This window comes from Leptodactylus fuscus, chromosome 4 (genome assembly GCF_031893055.1).
Source record: "Leptodactylus fuscus isolate aLepFus1 chromosome 4, aLepFus1.hap2, whole genome shotgun sequence".
Classification (NCBI taxonomy): Eukaryota; Metazoa; Chordata; class Amphibia; order Anura; family Leptodactylidae; genus Leptodactylus; species Leptodactylus fuscus.
In genome coordinates, this window is record NC_134268.1 from 1,081,509 (window position 1) to 1,097,353 (window position 15,845).

The following is a 15,845-nucleotide window of genomic DNA, read 5'->3' on the forward strand; positions in this document are numbered from 1 at the left end:
ACAATGTATCACACAGGAGGACACAGCTATACAATGTATCACATAGGAGGACACAGCTATACAATGTATCACACAGGAGGAGACAACTATACAATGTATCTCACAGGAGGACACAACTATACAATGTATCACACAGGAGGACACAGCTATACAATGTATCTCACAGGAGGACACAACTATACAATGTATCACACAGGAGGAGACAACTATACAATGTATCACACAGGAGGAGACAACTATACAATGTATCACACAGGAGGACACAACTATACAATGTATCACACAGGAGGACACAACTATACAATGTATCTCACAGGAGGACACAACTATACAATGTATCACACAGGAGGACACAACTATACAATGTATCACACAGGAGGACACAGCTATACAATGTATCACACAGGAGGAGACAACTATACAATGTATCACACAGGAGGACACAACTATACAATGTATCACACAGGAGGACACAACTATACAATGTATCACACAGGAGGAGACAACTATACAATGTATCTCACAGGAGGACACAACTATACAATGTATCACACAGGAGGAGACAACTATACAATGTATCACACAGGAGGAGACAACTATACAATGTATCACACAGGAGGACACAACTATACAATGTATCACACAGGAGGACACAACTATACAATGTATCTCACAGGAGGACACAACTATACAATGTATCACACAGGAGGACACAACTATACAATGTATCACATAGGAGGACACAGCTATACAATGTATCACACAGGAGGACACAACTATACAATGTATCACACAGGAGGACACAGCTATACAATGTATCACATAGGAGGACACATCTACACCAGGTCATGACATAGACTTCTCCACACGGTACCGTTTTGGTGTAGGTGTCCCATTTCCCCACTTGGTACTGAGATTCTGTCTGTACTTCACGGCTGTTCTGTACCTGGAATCACAGCAGAGTTGTGTATGTCACCGCTCACCGCACAGTTGTGCTATCTGATCCATCTAGAGCAGAGCATCACATCTACCAACCAATTACCCAGCATGCCATTGTCACAGCCCCACCCACATGGCATTGTCACAGCCCCACCCACATGGCATTGTCACAGCCCCACCCACATGGCATTGTCACAGCCCCACCCACATGACATTGTCACAGCCCCACCCACATGGCATTGTCACAGCCCCACCCACATGGCATTGTCACAGCCCCACCCACATGGCATTGTCACAGCCCCACCCACATGGCATTGTCACAGCCCCACCCACATGACATTGTCACAGCCCCACCCACATGGCATTGTCACAGCCCCACCCACATGACATTGTCACAGCCCCACCCACATGACATTGTCACAGCCTCCCCACAACACGGTAGTATGAACACGGCCTAACACATCGCTCACAGTTTTCTGTGATTTTGCTGCTAGTAAATGTCAGAGGCGGCAGCTTCTCTGTCACTGAGGGTCAGCAGTGTGTGAGCGCCCATTACTGCCGCCAACGCCGTCACACTCACCGTACGCAGAGACTCCGCCTACCCTCAGACCATCAGACTACAGAGCTCAAGAGAAGGGCCCCAGTGGTGGAGTGTAAAGAGAGGGGCCCCAGAGAGTTTACAGATAAGAGAGGGGCCCAGTGGTGGGCAGAGATGAGAGGGGCCCAGTGGTGGGCAGAGATGAGAGGGGCCACAGGGGTGTACAGATAAGAGAGGGGCCGCAGTGGTGGGCAGAGATGAGAGGGGCCACAGGGGTGTACAGATAAGAGAGGGGCCGCAGTGGTGGGCAGAGATGAGAGGGGCCCAGTGGTGGGCAGAGATGAGAGGGGCCACAGTGGTGGGCAGAGATGAGAGGGGCCCAGTGGTGGGCAGAGATGAGAGGGGCCCAGTGGTGGGCAGAGATGAGAGGGGCCCAGTGGTGGGCAGAGATGAGAGGGGCCCAGTGGTGATTGTAAAGAGAAGGGCCCCAATGGTGGGCAGAGATGAGAGAGGGGCCCCAGTGGTGATTGTAAAGAGAAGGGCCCCAATGGTGGGTAGAGATGAGAGAGGGGCCCCAGGGGAGACTGTAAAGAGAGGGGCCCCAATAGTGGGCAGAGATGAGAGAGGGGCCCCAGTGGTGATTGTAAAGAGAAGGGCCCCAATGGTGGGTAGAGATGAGAGAGGGGCCCCAGTGGTGATTGTAAAGAGAAGGGCCCCAATGGTGGGTAGAGATGAGAGAGGGGCCCCAGGGGTGTACAGAGAAGAGAACATATCCGCTGCACATTCTCACTAGCCATGGGCACTCGGAGGTCAGGGCCGCTACTTTGGGGTCAGACTGGTGTAAATATTGACAACTCCAGATATTTAGAACAGATCCCTTTATTTTGACCAATCAGAAACCAGACATGATGTGAGCAGATGTCATGGTAACAATATTTGGCAGCCATTGATGGCGTATTAACCTCTGCCAGTTCCCCGGCGCACTCGCTCAGCACTTTGACGGTCCTGGTGATGATGGGTTCTCCGCTCTTGTCTCCGCTTGGATACTGGGTCACCTCCACAATCTCGGTGACGATGGTCTCGGTCACTTCTGTCACTTCTGTCACCTCTCTGGTGGCGAGCGGCTTCCATGACCAGCTGCTTCCGGAGTTCCTCTGTAAGGTTCCTCTCTGCGGAGTCCACACATTGCCGCTGTGGTCAGGTGTGGAGCAGGGCGTCTCTTTCCGGGCGTGCTGGACGTTGGCGTCGGCATTGTTCTGTTTGGGCAGCGGCTCCTTGGTTTGGGCTTTGCTGGAGGTCGGGGTGACGTTCAGCTCCTTCTGCTTCTTGTCCGCGCTGGTCGCAGCGCCGCCGGCCTCCACATTGTTCCTCACGCTCTGGATGTCGATGATGGATTCCTTCTTCATACAACATTCCTTCAGAAAGCGCTGGGACTTCCGGTTCTTGTCCCCCAGGCAGCTAGGTTGGCTGACGGAATTACCCATGGTCCCCGGACGGTAGAGGCGCGTCCGACATCAGCGCAGCCGCCACCTGGAACCGAAAATAGAGACTTTATTATCAAATGGGAGGAGGGAGAAGTCAGCGCAGATACAAATACATAGCAACCAGTCACAGCACATAGTAAGGAGTTACATAGTAGATGAGGTTGGATGACGACATCAGTCCATCAAGTCCAACCTATAACCCTACAGTCCCTACAATGCTGATCTAGGGGAGGCAAACCCCCCCATGAGGCTCCGGCCAATTGCCCCAATTTAGTGAAAATATTCTTTCCCGACCCCAATGTGGCCGTCAGTATAAACCCTGGATCAGCGTGTCCGTACAACGAGTCCATAACCTGTTATATATCTCTCTTCAAAAAAGTCATCCGGGCCCTTCCTTTTCATCATTGCAGTGACGCTCGCTGTCAGTGAACAGGAATATGACAAAGATTCAGAGGATGAAGACCTGATACATCACAGCGGAGGGTTTGTTACAGTTGAATTTCTGTTGAGCCTGTGATCAGCGCTGACACCGATACATTGTAACAAACAGGAGAGAGTGATGGCTGGCTACATGGTAACCTCTGTGTGATCTGTGCGGCACCTGACACTGTAACAAACCCTCAGCTGTGTGAGCAGGACAGGGTCAGGGTGGGGATAACGCAGAGAATTTGAGGATGTTTTGGATTATATAACTGCAGATTTACATGGGGCTGCGTCGGGCAGGTTGGAACGTGTTTGCCTTTGCCCTGGACCTCACATGCATTGTGCGGCCTCTGCCAGGACGTCTCAATCAGTGCCCGCTGGGAGCGCAGAGCTGACGAGACGTCGCAGTGTTTTGTCTGCAGGATTAAACGGTCAGGAGGGCGGAGGGATTAACGCTCGGCAGGAGGCGATGACAGGACGAGCCGCTCACCTGCCATGGGGATGGATTACCCCTCACCCCGCCCCATGTATGTGTATACACTGTATATAGAGCCACTCACCTGCCATGTATGTGTATACACTGTATATATAGCCGCTCACTTGCCATGTATGTGTATACACTGTATATAGAGCCACTCACCTGCCATGTATGTGTATACACTGTATATATAGCCGCTCACCTGCCATGTATGTGTATACACTGTATATAGAGCCACTCACCTGCCATGTATGTGTATACACTGTATATAGAGCCACTCACCTGCCATGTATGTGTATACACTGTATATAGAGCCACTCACCTGCCATGTATGTGTATACACTGTATATAGAGCCGCTCACCTACCATGTATGTGTATACACTGTATATAGAGCCACTCACCTGCCATGTATGTGTATACACTGTATATAGAGCCGCTCACCTGCCATGTATGTGTATACACTGTATATAGAGCCGCTCACCTGCCATGTATGTGTATACACTGTATATAGAGCCGCTCACCTGCCATGTATGTGTATACACTGTATATAGAGCCGCTCACCTGCCATGTATATGTATACACTGTATATATAGCCGCTCACCTGCCATGTATGTGTATACACTGTATATAGAGCCACTCACCTGCCATGTATGTGTATACACTGTATATAGAGCCACTCACCTACCATGTATGTGTATACACTGTATATAGAGCCGCTCACCTGCCATGTATGTGTATACACTGTATATAGAGCCGCTCACCTGCCATGTCTGTGTATACACTGTATATAGAGCCACTCACCTGCCATGTATGTGTATACACTGTATATAGAGCCACTCACCTACCATGTATATGTATACACTATATATAGAGCCACTCACCTGCCATGTATGTGTATACACTGTATATATAGCCGCTCACCTGCCATGTATGTGTATACACTGTATATAGAGCCACTCACCTGCCATGTATGTGTATACACTGTATATAGAGCCACTCACCTGCCATGTATGTGTATACACTGTATATAGAGCCACTCACCTGCCATGTATGTGTATACACTGTATATAGAGCCACTCACCTGCCATGTATGTGTATACACTGTATATATAGCCGCTCACCTGCCATGTATACACTGTATATATAGCCGCTCACCTGCCATGTCTGTGTATACACTGTATATATAGCCGCTCACCTGCCATGTATGTGTATACACTGTATATATAGCCACTCACCTGCCATGTATATGTATACACTGTATATAGAGCCACTCACCTGCCATGTATGTGTATACACTGTATATAGAGCCACTCACCTACCATGTATGTGTATACACTGTATATAGAGCCGCTCACCTGCCATGTCTGTGTATACACTGTATATATAGCCACTCACCTGCCATGTCTGTGTATACACTGTATATAGAGCCACTCACCTGCCATGTATGAGTATACACTGTATATATAGCCGCTCACCTGCCATGTATGTGTATACACTGTATATAGAGCCACTCACCTGCCATGTATGTGTATACACTGTATATAGAGCCGCTCACCTACCATGTATGTGTATACACTGTATATAGAGCCACTCACCTGCCATGTATACACTGTATATAGAGCCACTCACCTGCCATGTATGTGTATACACTGTATATATAGCCGCTCACCTGCCATGTATACACTGTATATATAGCCGCTCACCTGCCATGTCTGTGTATACACTGTATATATAGCCGCTCACCTGCCATGTATGTGTATACACTGTATATATAGCCACTCACCTGCCATGTATATGTATACACTGTATATAGAGCCACTCACCTGCCATGTATGTGTATACACTGTATATAGAGCCGCTCACCTGCCATGTATGTGTATACACTGTATATAGAGCCACTCACCTACCATGTATGTGTATACACTGTATATAGAGCCGCTCACCTGCCATGTCTGTGTATACACTGTATATATAGCCACTCACCTGCCATGTCTGTGTATACACTGTATATAGAGCCACTCACCTGCCATGTCTGTGTATACACTGTATATATAGCCACTCACCTGCCATGTATGTGTATACACTGTATATATCACCGCTCACCTGCCATGTATGTGTATACACTGTATATAGAGCCACTCACCTGCCATGTATGTGTATACACTGTATATATCACCGCTCACCTGCCATGGGGATGGATTACCCCTCACCCCGCCCCATGTATGTGTATACACTGTATATAGAGCCACTCACCTGCCATGTATGTGTATACACTGTATATATAGCCGCTCACCTGCCATGTCTGTGTATACACTGTATATATAGCCGCTCACCTGCCATGTCTGTGTATACACTGTATATAGAGCCGCTCACCTGCCATGTATGTGTATACACTGTATATAGAGTCGCTCACCTGCCATGTATGTGTATACACTGTATATAGAGCCGCTCACCTGCCATGTATGAGTATACACTGTATATAGAGCCGCTCACCTACCATGTATGTGTATACACTGTATATAGAGCCACTCACCTGCCATGTATGAGTATACACTGTATATATAGCCGCTCACCTGCCATGTATGTGTATACACTGTATATAGAGCCACTCACCTGCCATGTATGTGTATACACTGTATATAGAGCCGCTCACCTACCATGTATGTGTATACACTGTATATAGAGCCACTCACCTGCCATGTATGTGTATACACTGTATATAGAGCCACTCACCTGCCATGTATGAGTATACACTGTATATAGAGCCACTCACCTGCCATGTATACACTGTATATAGAGCCACTCACCTACCATGTATATGTATACACTGTATATAGAGCCGCTCACCTGCCATGTATGTGTATACACTGTATATAGAGCCACTCACCTGCCATGTATATGTATACACTGTATATATAGCCGCTCACCTACCATGTATGTGTATACACTGTATATAGAGCCACTCACCTGCCATGTATATGTATACACTGTATATATAGCCGCTCACCTGCCATGTATGTGTATACACTGTATATAGAGCCGCTCACCTGCCATGTATGTGTATACACTGTATATATAGCCGCTCACCTGCCATGTATGTGTATACACTGTATATATAGCCGCTCACCTGCCATGTATGTGTATACACTGTATATAGAGCCACTCACCTGCCATGTATGTGTATACACTGTATATAGAGCCGCTCACCTACCATGTATGTGTATACACTGTATATAGAGCCACTCACCTGCCATGTATGTGTATACACTGTATATAGAGCCACTCACCTGCCATGTATGTGTATACACTGTATATAGAGCCACTCACCTGCCATGTATGAGTATACACTGTATATATAGCCGCTCACCTGCCATGTATGTGTATACACTGTATATAGAGCCACTCACCTGCCATGTATATGTATACACTGTATATATAGCCGCTCACCTACCATGTATGTGTATACACTGTATATAGAGCCACTCACCTACCATGTATATGTATACACTGTATATATAGCCGCTCACCTGCCATGTATGTGTATACACTGTATATAGAGCCGCTCACCTGCCATGTATGTGTATACACTGTATATATAGCCGCTCACCTGCCATGTATGTGTATACACTGTATATATAGCCGCTCACCTGCCATGTATGTGTATACACTGTATATAGAGCCACTCACCTGCCATGTATGTGTATACACTGTATATAGAGCCGCTCACCTACCATGTATGTGTATACACTGTATATAGAGCCACTCACCTGCCATGTATGTGTATACACTGTATATAGAGCCACTCACCTGCCATGTATGTGTATACACTGTATATAGAGCCACTCACCTGCCATGTATGTGTATACACTGTATATATAGCCGCTCACCTACCATGTATGTGTATACACTGTATATAGAGCCACTCACCTGCCATGTATGTGTATACACTGTATATAGAGCCACTCACCTGCCATGTATGTGTATACACTGTATATATAGCCACTCACCTGCCATGTATGAGTATACACTGTATATATAGCCGCTCACCTGCCATGTATGTGTATACACTGTATATAGAGCCGCTCACCTGCCATGTATGTGTATACACTGTATATAGAGCCGCTCACCTACCATGTATGTGTATACACTGTATATATAGCCGCTCACCTGCCATGTATGTGTATACACTGTATATAGAGCCACTCACCTGCCATGTATGTGTATACACTGTATATATAGCCACTCACCTGCCATGTATGAGTATACACTGTATATATAGCCGCTCACCTGCCATGTATGTGTATACACTGTATATAGAGCCACTCACCTGCCATGTATGTGTATACACTGTATATATAGCCGCTCACCTGCCATGTATGTGTATACACTGTATATATAGCCACTCACCTGCCATGTATGTGTATACACTGTATATAGAGCCACTCACCTGCCATGTATGTGTATACACTGTATATAGAGCCGCTCACCTACCATGTATGTGTATACACTGTATATATAGCCGTTCACCTGCCATGTATACACTGTATATATAGCCGCTCACCTGCCATGTCTGTGTATACACTGTATATAGAGCCACTCACCTGCCATGTATGTGTATACACTGTATATATAGCCGCTCACCTGCCATGTCTGTGTATACACTGTATATAGAGCCACTCACCTGCCATGTATATGTATACACTGTATATATAGCCGCTCACCTACCATGTATGTGTATACACTGTATATAGAGCCACTCACCTACCATGTATATGTATACACTGTATATATAGCCGCTCACCTGCCATGTATGTGTATACACTGTATATAGAGCCACTCACCTGCCATGTATATGTATACACTGTATATATAGCCGCTCACCTACCATGTATGTGTATACACTGTATATAGAGCCACTCACCTACCATGTATATGTATACACTGTATATATAGCCGCTCACCTGCCATGTATGTGTATACACTGTATATAGAGCCGCTCACCTGCCATGTATGTGTATACACTGTATATAGAGCCGCTCACCTACCATGTATGTGTATACACTGTATATAGAGCCGCTCACCTGCCATGTATGTGTATACACTGTATATAGAGCCACTCACCTGCCATGTATGTGTATACACTGTATATATAGCCACTCACCTGCCATGTATGAGTATACACTGTATATATAGCCGCTCACCTGCCATGTATGTGTATACACTGTATATAGAGCCACTCACCTGCCATGTATGTGTATACACTGTATATATAGCCACTCACCTGCCATGTATGAGTATACACTGTATATATAGCCGCTCACCTGCCATGTATGTGTATACACTGTATATAGAGCCGCTCACCTGCCATGTATGTGTATACACTGTATATAGAGCCGCTCACCTACCATGTATGTGTATACACTGTATATATAGCCGCTCACCTGCCATGTATGTGTATACACTGTATATAGAGCCACTCACCTGCCATGTATGTGTATACACTGTATATATAGCCACTCACCTGCCATGTATGAGTATACACTGTATATATAGCCGCTCACCTGCCATGTATGTGTATACACTGTATATAGAGCCACTCACCTGCCATGTATGTGTATACACTGTATATAGAGCCGCTCACCTACCATGTATGTGTATACACTGTATATATAGCCGTTCACCTACCATGTATGTGTACAGTCATGGCCAAAAGTTCTGAGACTGCCACAAATCTCCTCTTGTCACATGATCTGCTCCCTCTGGTTTCTGTGTTTGTCAGATGTTTTTATCACATACAGAAATAGAATTGCAATCATATTCTGAGTAATAAAAGCTTTATAGTGACAGTTAGAAGGAGTTAGTGCAGCGGTGTAATATTTGCAGTGTTGCCCCTTCTTCTTCTTCAGGACTCTGCAATTCTCCCTGGCAGCTCTCAATCACCTTCTGGACCAAATCCTGGCTGATAGCCGTCCATTCTTGCACAATCAATGCTTGCATTTTGTCAGAATTTGTAGGTTTTTGTTTGTCCACCCTTCTCTTGATGATTGACCACAAGTTCTCAATGGGATTAAGATCTGGGGAGTTTCCAGGCCATGGACCCAAAATCTCTCTGTTTTGTTCCCTGAGCCATTTAGTTCTCCCCTTTGCTTTATGGCAAGGTGCTCCATCATGCTGGAGAAGGCATTGTTGATGGCCAAACTGCTCTTGGACGGTTGGGAGAAGTTGATCTTGGAGGACATTCTGGTCCCATTCTTTATTCATGGCTGTGTTTTTAGGTCAGACTGTGAGAGAGCCGATTCCCTTGGCTGAGAAGCCACCCCACACATGAATGGTTTCCGGATGCTTTACAGTTGGCATGAGACAAGACTGGTGGTAGCGCTCACCTCCTCTTCTCCCAATAAGCTGTTCTCCAGATGTCCCAAACAATGGAAAAGGGGATTCATCAGAGAAAATGACTTTCCCCCAGTCCTCAGCAGTCACTCCCTGGACCTTCTGCAGAATATCAGTCTGTCCCTGATGTGTTTTTCTGGAGAGAAGTGGCTTCTTTGCTGCCCTCCTTGAGACCAGGCCTTGCTCCAAGAGTCTCCGCCTCACAGTGCGTGCAGATGCACTCACACCTGCCTGCTGCCATTCCTGAGCAAGCTCTGCACTGCTGGTAGCCCGATCCCGCAGCTGAAACACTTTTAAGAGACGGTCCTGGCGCTTGCTGGTCTTTCTTGGGCGCCCTGGAGCCTTTTTGCCAACAATGGAACCTCTCTCCTTGAAGTTCTTGATGATGCGATAGATTGGTGACTGAGGTGCAATCTTTCTAGCTGCGATACTCTTCCCTGTTAGGCCATTGTCCCAAAGAAACCCAACCCGATGGGCTACAATGACTACCGACCTGTAGCACTGACATCACACCTAATGAAGGTCCTAGAGAGACTGGTCCTGACACACCTACGCCCCCTAGTGAGCTCCGCTCTGGACCCTCTCCAGTTTGCCTTGGCATTGGGGTAGATGATGCCATCATCCACCTTCTTCATAGAGCTCTCTCTCACCTGGAGAAACCCGGGAACACTGTGAGAATAATGTTCTTTGATTTCTCCAGTGCGTTCAACACCATTCAGCCAGGGCTACTGAGGGAGAAGCTGAACCTTGGTGGTGCGGACCATCACCTGTCCAACTGGATCCTAGACTACCTGACAAACCGCCCTCAGTATGTGAGAGCCCAGGACTGTGTGTCTGACACTGTGATCTGTAGTACGGGGGCACCTCAAGGTACAGTTCTTGCCCCATTCCTCTTCACACTGTACACTGCTGACTTCAGGCACAACTCATCCAGCTGTTACTTACAGAAGTCCTCCGATGTCTCTGCTCTGTCTCGCCTTATCACTGATGGCGATGATAGGGAATACAGAGACTTAAACCGGGATTTTGTTGAATGGTGCCAGCAGAACCAGCTCAGGATTAATGCTGGGAAGACCAAGGAGATGGTGGTGGACTTTAGTAAACGGAGAGGTGCTCCGACCCCGGTGGAGATCCAAGGAACATGTATTGAGATAGTCAGGACCTATAAGTACCTGAGCGTGCTCCTCAATAACAAACTAGACTGGGCTGATCACCTGGAGGCGCTGCACAGAAAGGGCCACAGCAGACTCTACCTGCTCAGGAGGCTGAGGACCTTCGGAGTCCAGGGGCCACTTCTTAGGGCCTTCTTCAACTCTGTGGTTGCCTCAGCCATCTTTTTCGGTGTGGCCTGCTGGGGAAGCAGTATATCAACCAGGGACAGAAATAGACTTGACAGGCTGATCAGGAGGGCCAGCTCTGTCCTGGGGAGCCCCTTGGACCCAGTACAGGTGGTGGGTGACAGAAGGATACTGTCCGTGGTGACCTCCATGCGGGAGAACAAATCCCACCCCATGTATGGGACCCTGATGGGACTTGGCAGCACTGTAAGCGACCGTCTGCTTCACCCCAAGTGTGAGAAGGAGCTATCGCAGGTCCTTCCTTCCAACCGCGACCAGGCTGTATAATCTACATCAGACCAAGCACAGAGCACTCCGCACAGAGAACTAATGATTATGAGGATGACCATGAGGTCTTCCTCTTTCTCTTCTGTTTTTCCTTAGCTGCCATGGACTCCTAGTATATCTTCTCTTCTCAGCTTATCTGTGTCTACGTCTGTAACATATTACTCTGTATTATCCTGTATCTGTATTACTATGCTGCTGTAACACGCTGAAATTTCCCCAAGGTGGGACTATTAAAGGATTATCTTATCTTATCTTATCTTGTTGTGCAGTGCAATGATGACTGCACGTGTTTCTTTAGAGATAACCATGGGTAACAGAAGAGAAACAATGATGCCAAGCACCAGCCTCCTTTTACAGTGTCCAGTGGTGTCATTCTTACTTAATCATGACAGATTGATCTCCAGCCCTGTCCTCATCAACACCCACACCTGTGTTACTGGAGCCATCACTGAAACGATGTTAGCTGGTCCTTTTAAGGCAGGTCTGCAATGATGTTGAAATGTGTTTTGGGGGATAAAGTTCATTTTCTAGGCAAATATTGACTTTGCAAGTAATTGCTGTTAAGCTGATCACTCTGTATAACATTCTGGAGTATATGCAAATTGCCATTAGGAAAACTGAAGCCGTAGACTTTGTAACAATTACTATTTGTAGCATTCTCAAAACTTTTGGCCATGACTGTATACACTGTATATATAGACAGGGGGCGCTCTCTGTTCTGAGGGGCAGGTGTCAGCACTCACTATTCATATTGTGTACACAGCTCTCAGACACAGATCACACAGCCCCTCCCCCACTGTTTCACACCGCTACATTGTAACAAACCAACAGGACAGGAGAGTTTTGTGCTGCTGAGTTTACATCATTGTCTGCACTGATACACTGTAACAAGCCCTCAGCTATAGATACATATGTAACACTACCCAGGACCCGTCCTCCTAAACCTCCACCTGCCAGGTCTCCTCCACATGGGCACGGGGCAGTGAATGCCAGCAGATGGTAATGCCAGTACACAGACAGGGGGCGCTACATGTGGGGGGTAATAACAGCGACTATCAATGTTATGTGTCAAGTTATCAAGGAAAAAGCACCAAACTGTACAGGTATCATGGCGCCAACAATGTGAGGACCCCAATAGTCAGAGAGGGGTCTGGGGGCGCAGCAGATGGGCTCTTTGTTAGTTAATTCAGCTTCATTGGTGAGAAGAGAAATGAACCATCTGTTGTGACTGGAGCACAATGGCGCAGACACGGCGGGCATGAGGTGGGCACACAAAGGAGAGCGGCGGACATGGCACAGAGCCGTCAGCGAACAAACATCACAACAATCTCAGGTCACAGCCCTGGCACAGGCCCAAAACCAGTGATGGGGCGCAACCCCCGATGTCCCCATACACACTGTGTCCTCTACACCACAAGTGCACCAAATGTCCTGACGTACAAGGAACCGGCCATACAACAAGCCGATCCCCTATATGTGAGCAGGGGAGGCGATGTGACACCAGACATGGATATATAATGTACCCTGGTGACCTTACAATAAAACAGACATGTACATTACATGAGAACTGACATGTCTATACTCTACACACTGTACACACTGCTCTGTATACTGCATACTGTACACACAGGCCTATATACTGCATACTGTACACAATGTACACACAGGCCTATATACTGCATACTGTACACAATGTACACACAGGCCTGTATACTGCACACACTGCTCTGTATACCATATACTGTACACACCGTACATGGCTATGGACTGAATCATGCCCCTTCCCCCTCTGGCAGCAGTATAGTCCTCAGCTATACCACCCTGCAATGAATGGATGGTCACTATGGGGAGACAGACTGAGCATGTGCGTCCACCAATACAACAGTCTACAGAAGAAGAGGGGGCATAACTGAGCCCCTCAGGTTTGGTCATGGCAGAGATTTTATCCCTCTTCACGCTGCTGTATTATCCTCACATCTAAGGTTATAACTACTCTGTGACTGCACCATAGACCGCAACCTCTGGAAACTAATCGTGGAAAATACCGAAGATCATGTAGATCCCAAAACAATCCTACAGGGGGGAATCTCCATCCTCCACGGTCTGGTGGCAGCGTCTCTTCTATGGAGGTCACCAGAACATCAACAGCAAGTATCTCAGGTGACCTCGAGAGGAAAATCAGAAGGAAGGTGGAGAAGAAGACAAGGAGAAAGGGTGAGGGGGTGAGGAAAGAGAAGTAGAAGAAGAGAAAACGAGAGAAAGAAAGAAAGAAAGAAAGAAAGAAAGAAAGAAAGAAAGAGGAAATGGAAGTAGAAAAAAAGAGAAAGAACGTGAAAGATTGAAGAAGAAAGAGAAGAAGTGGAAGAAAGTGAGGAAGTGAACGAGGAACAAAGAGGAAGAAGACAAGGTTAAAGAGAAAAAGAAGAAAGAGGTAAAGGAAGAATAAGAAGAAAAAGAGAGGAAAGGAAGAAGAAGAGGAAGAAGAAGGAGGGGAAAGAAGAAAGCGGGAAAAGAAGAAGAAGAAAAGATGGGAAAGGATGAAGAAAAGGGTAAATGAAGAAGAAAGAGGGGGAAAGAAGAAGAAGAAAGAGGGAAAGGAAGAAGAAGAAAGAGGGAAAGGAAGAAGAAGAAAGAGGAGAAAGGAAGAAGAAGAAAGAGGGGAAAGGAAGAAGAAGAAAGAGGGAAAGGAAGAAGAAAGAGGGGAAACGAATAAGGAGGGGAAAGGAAGAAGAAGAAAGAGAGAAAGGAAGAAGAAGAAAGAGGGGAAAGGAAGAAAGAGGGGAAAGGAAGAAGAAACAGGGGAAAGGAAGAAGACAGAGGGGAAAGGAAGGAGAAGAAAGGGGGAAAGGAAGAAGAAGAAAGAGGGAAAGGAAGAAGTAGAAAGAGGGAAAGGAAGAAGAAGAAAGAGGGAAAGGAAGAAGAAGAAAGAGGGGAAAGAAAGAAGAAGAAAGAGGGGAAAGGAAGAAGAAATAGGGAAAAGAAAGAAGAAGAAAGAGGGAAAGGAAGAAGTCAGAGGGGAAAGGAAGAAGGAAGAGGGGAAAGGAAAAAGACAGAGGGGAAAGGAAGGAGAAGAAAGAGGGGAAAGGAAGAAGAAGAAAGAGGGAAAGGAAGAAGAAAGGGGGAAAGGAAGAAGAAGAAAGAGGGAAAGGAAGAAGAAGAAAGAGGGAAAGGAAGAAGAAGAAAGGGGGAAAGGAAGAAGAAGAAAGAGGGAAAGGAAGAAGAAGAAAGAGGGAAAGGAAGAAGAAGAAAGAGGGGAAAGGAAGAAGAAAGAGGGAAAAGAAAGAAGAAGAAAGAGGGAAAGGAAGAAGAAAGAGGGAAAAGAAAGAAGAAGAAAGAGGGGAAAGGAAGAAGAAAGAGGGAAAAGAAAGAAGAAGAAAGAGGGGAAAGGAAGAAGAAGAAAGAGGGGAAAGGAAGAAGACAGAGGGGAAAGGAAGGAGAAGAAAGAGGGAAAGGAAGAAGAAAGAGGGAAAGGAAGAAGAAAGAGGGAAAGGAAGAAGAAACAGGGGAAAGGAAGAAGACAGAGGGGAAAGGAAGGAGAAGAAAGAGGGAAAGGAAGAAGAAAGAGGGAAAGGAAGAAGAAAGAGGGAAAGGAAGAAGAAGAAAGAGGGAAAGGAAGAAGAAGAAAGAGGGGAAAGGAAGAAGAAAGAGGGGAAAGGAAGAAGAAGAAAGAGGGAAAGGAAGGTCAGAGGGGAAAGGAAGGAGAAGAAAGAGGGAAAGGAAGAAGAAGAAAGAGGGAAAAGAAAGAAGAAAGAGGGAAAGGAAGAAGAAGAAAGAGGGAAAGGAAGAAGAAAGAGGGAAAGAAAGAAGAAAGAGGGAAAGGAAGAAGAAGAAAGAGGGAAAGGAGGAAGAAGAAAGAGGGGAAAGGAAGAAGAAGAAAGAGGGGAAAGGAAGAAGAAGAATGAATAGAGAAAGAAGAGAGGAAGTGGAAGAAAAAGAAATGTGAAGAAAGAGGAACAAGAGAAGAAAT

General features: G+C 46.4%; 1 protein-coding gene across 4 annotated transcripts in view; it reads right to left on the reverse strand.

The window, feature by feature from the left end:
* Nucleotides 1-15,845, reverse strand: part of LOC142199999 (microtubule-actin cross-linking factor 1, isoforms 6/7-like) — a 71,137-nt gene that overhangs the window by 40,768 nt on the left and 14,524 nt on the right. For all 4 annotated transcript variants that reach the window (XM_075269981.1, XM_075269980.1, XM_075269982.1 and 1 more), the window contains exons 2-3: nt 2,440-3,007; nt 875-946 (exon numbers count right to left, since the gene is read on the reverse strand). In XM_075269981.1, the coding sequence (XP_075126082.1) occupies nt 875-946; nt 2,440-2,961 (594 nt within the window). In that variant the 5' untranslated portion in view covers nt 2,962-3,007. The remainder of the gene's footprint in view (nt 1-874; nt 947-2,439; nt 3,008-15,845) is intronic.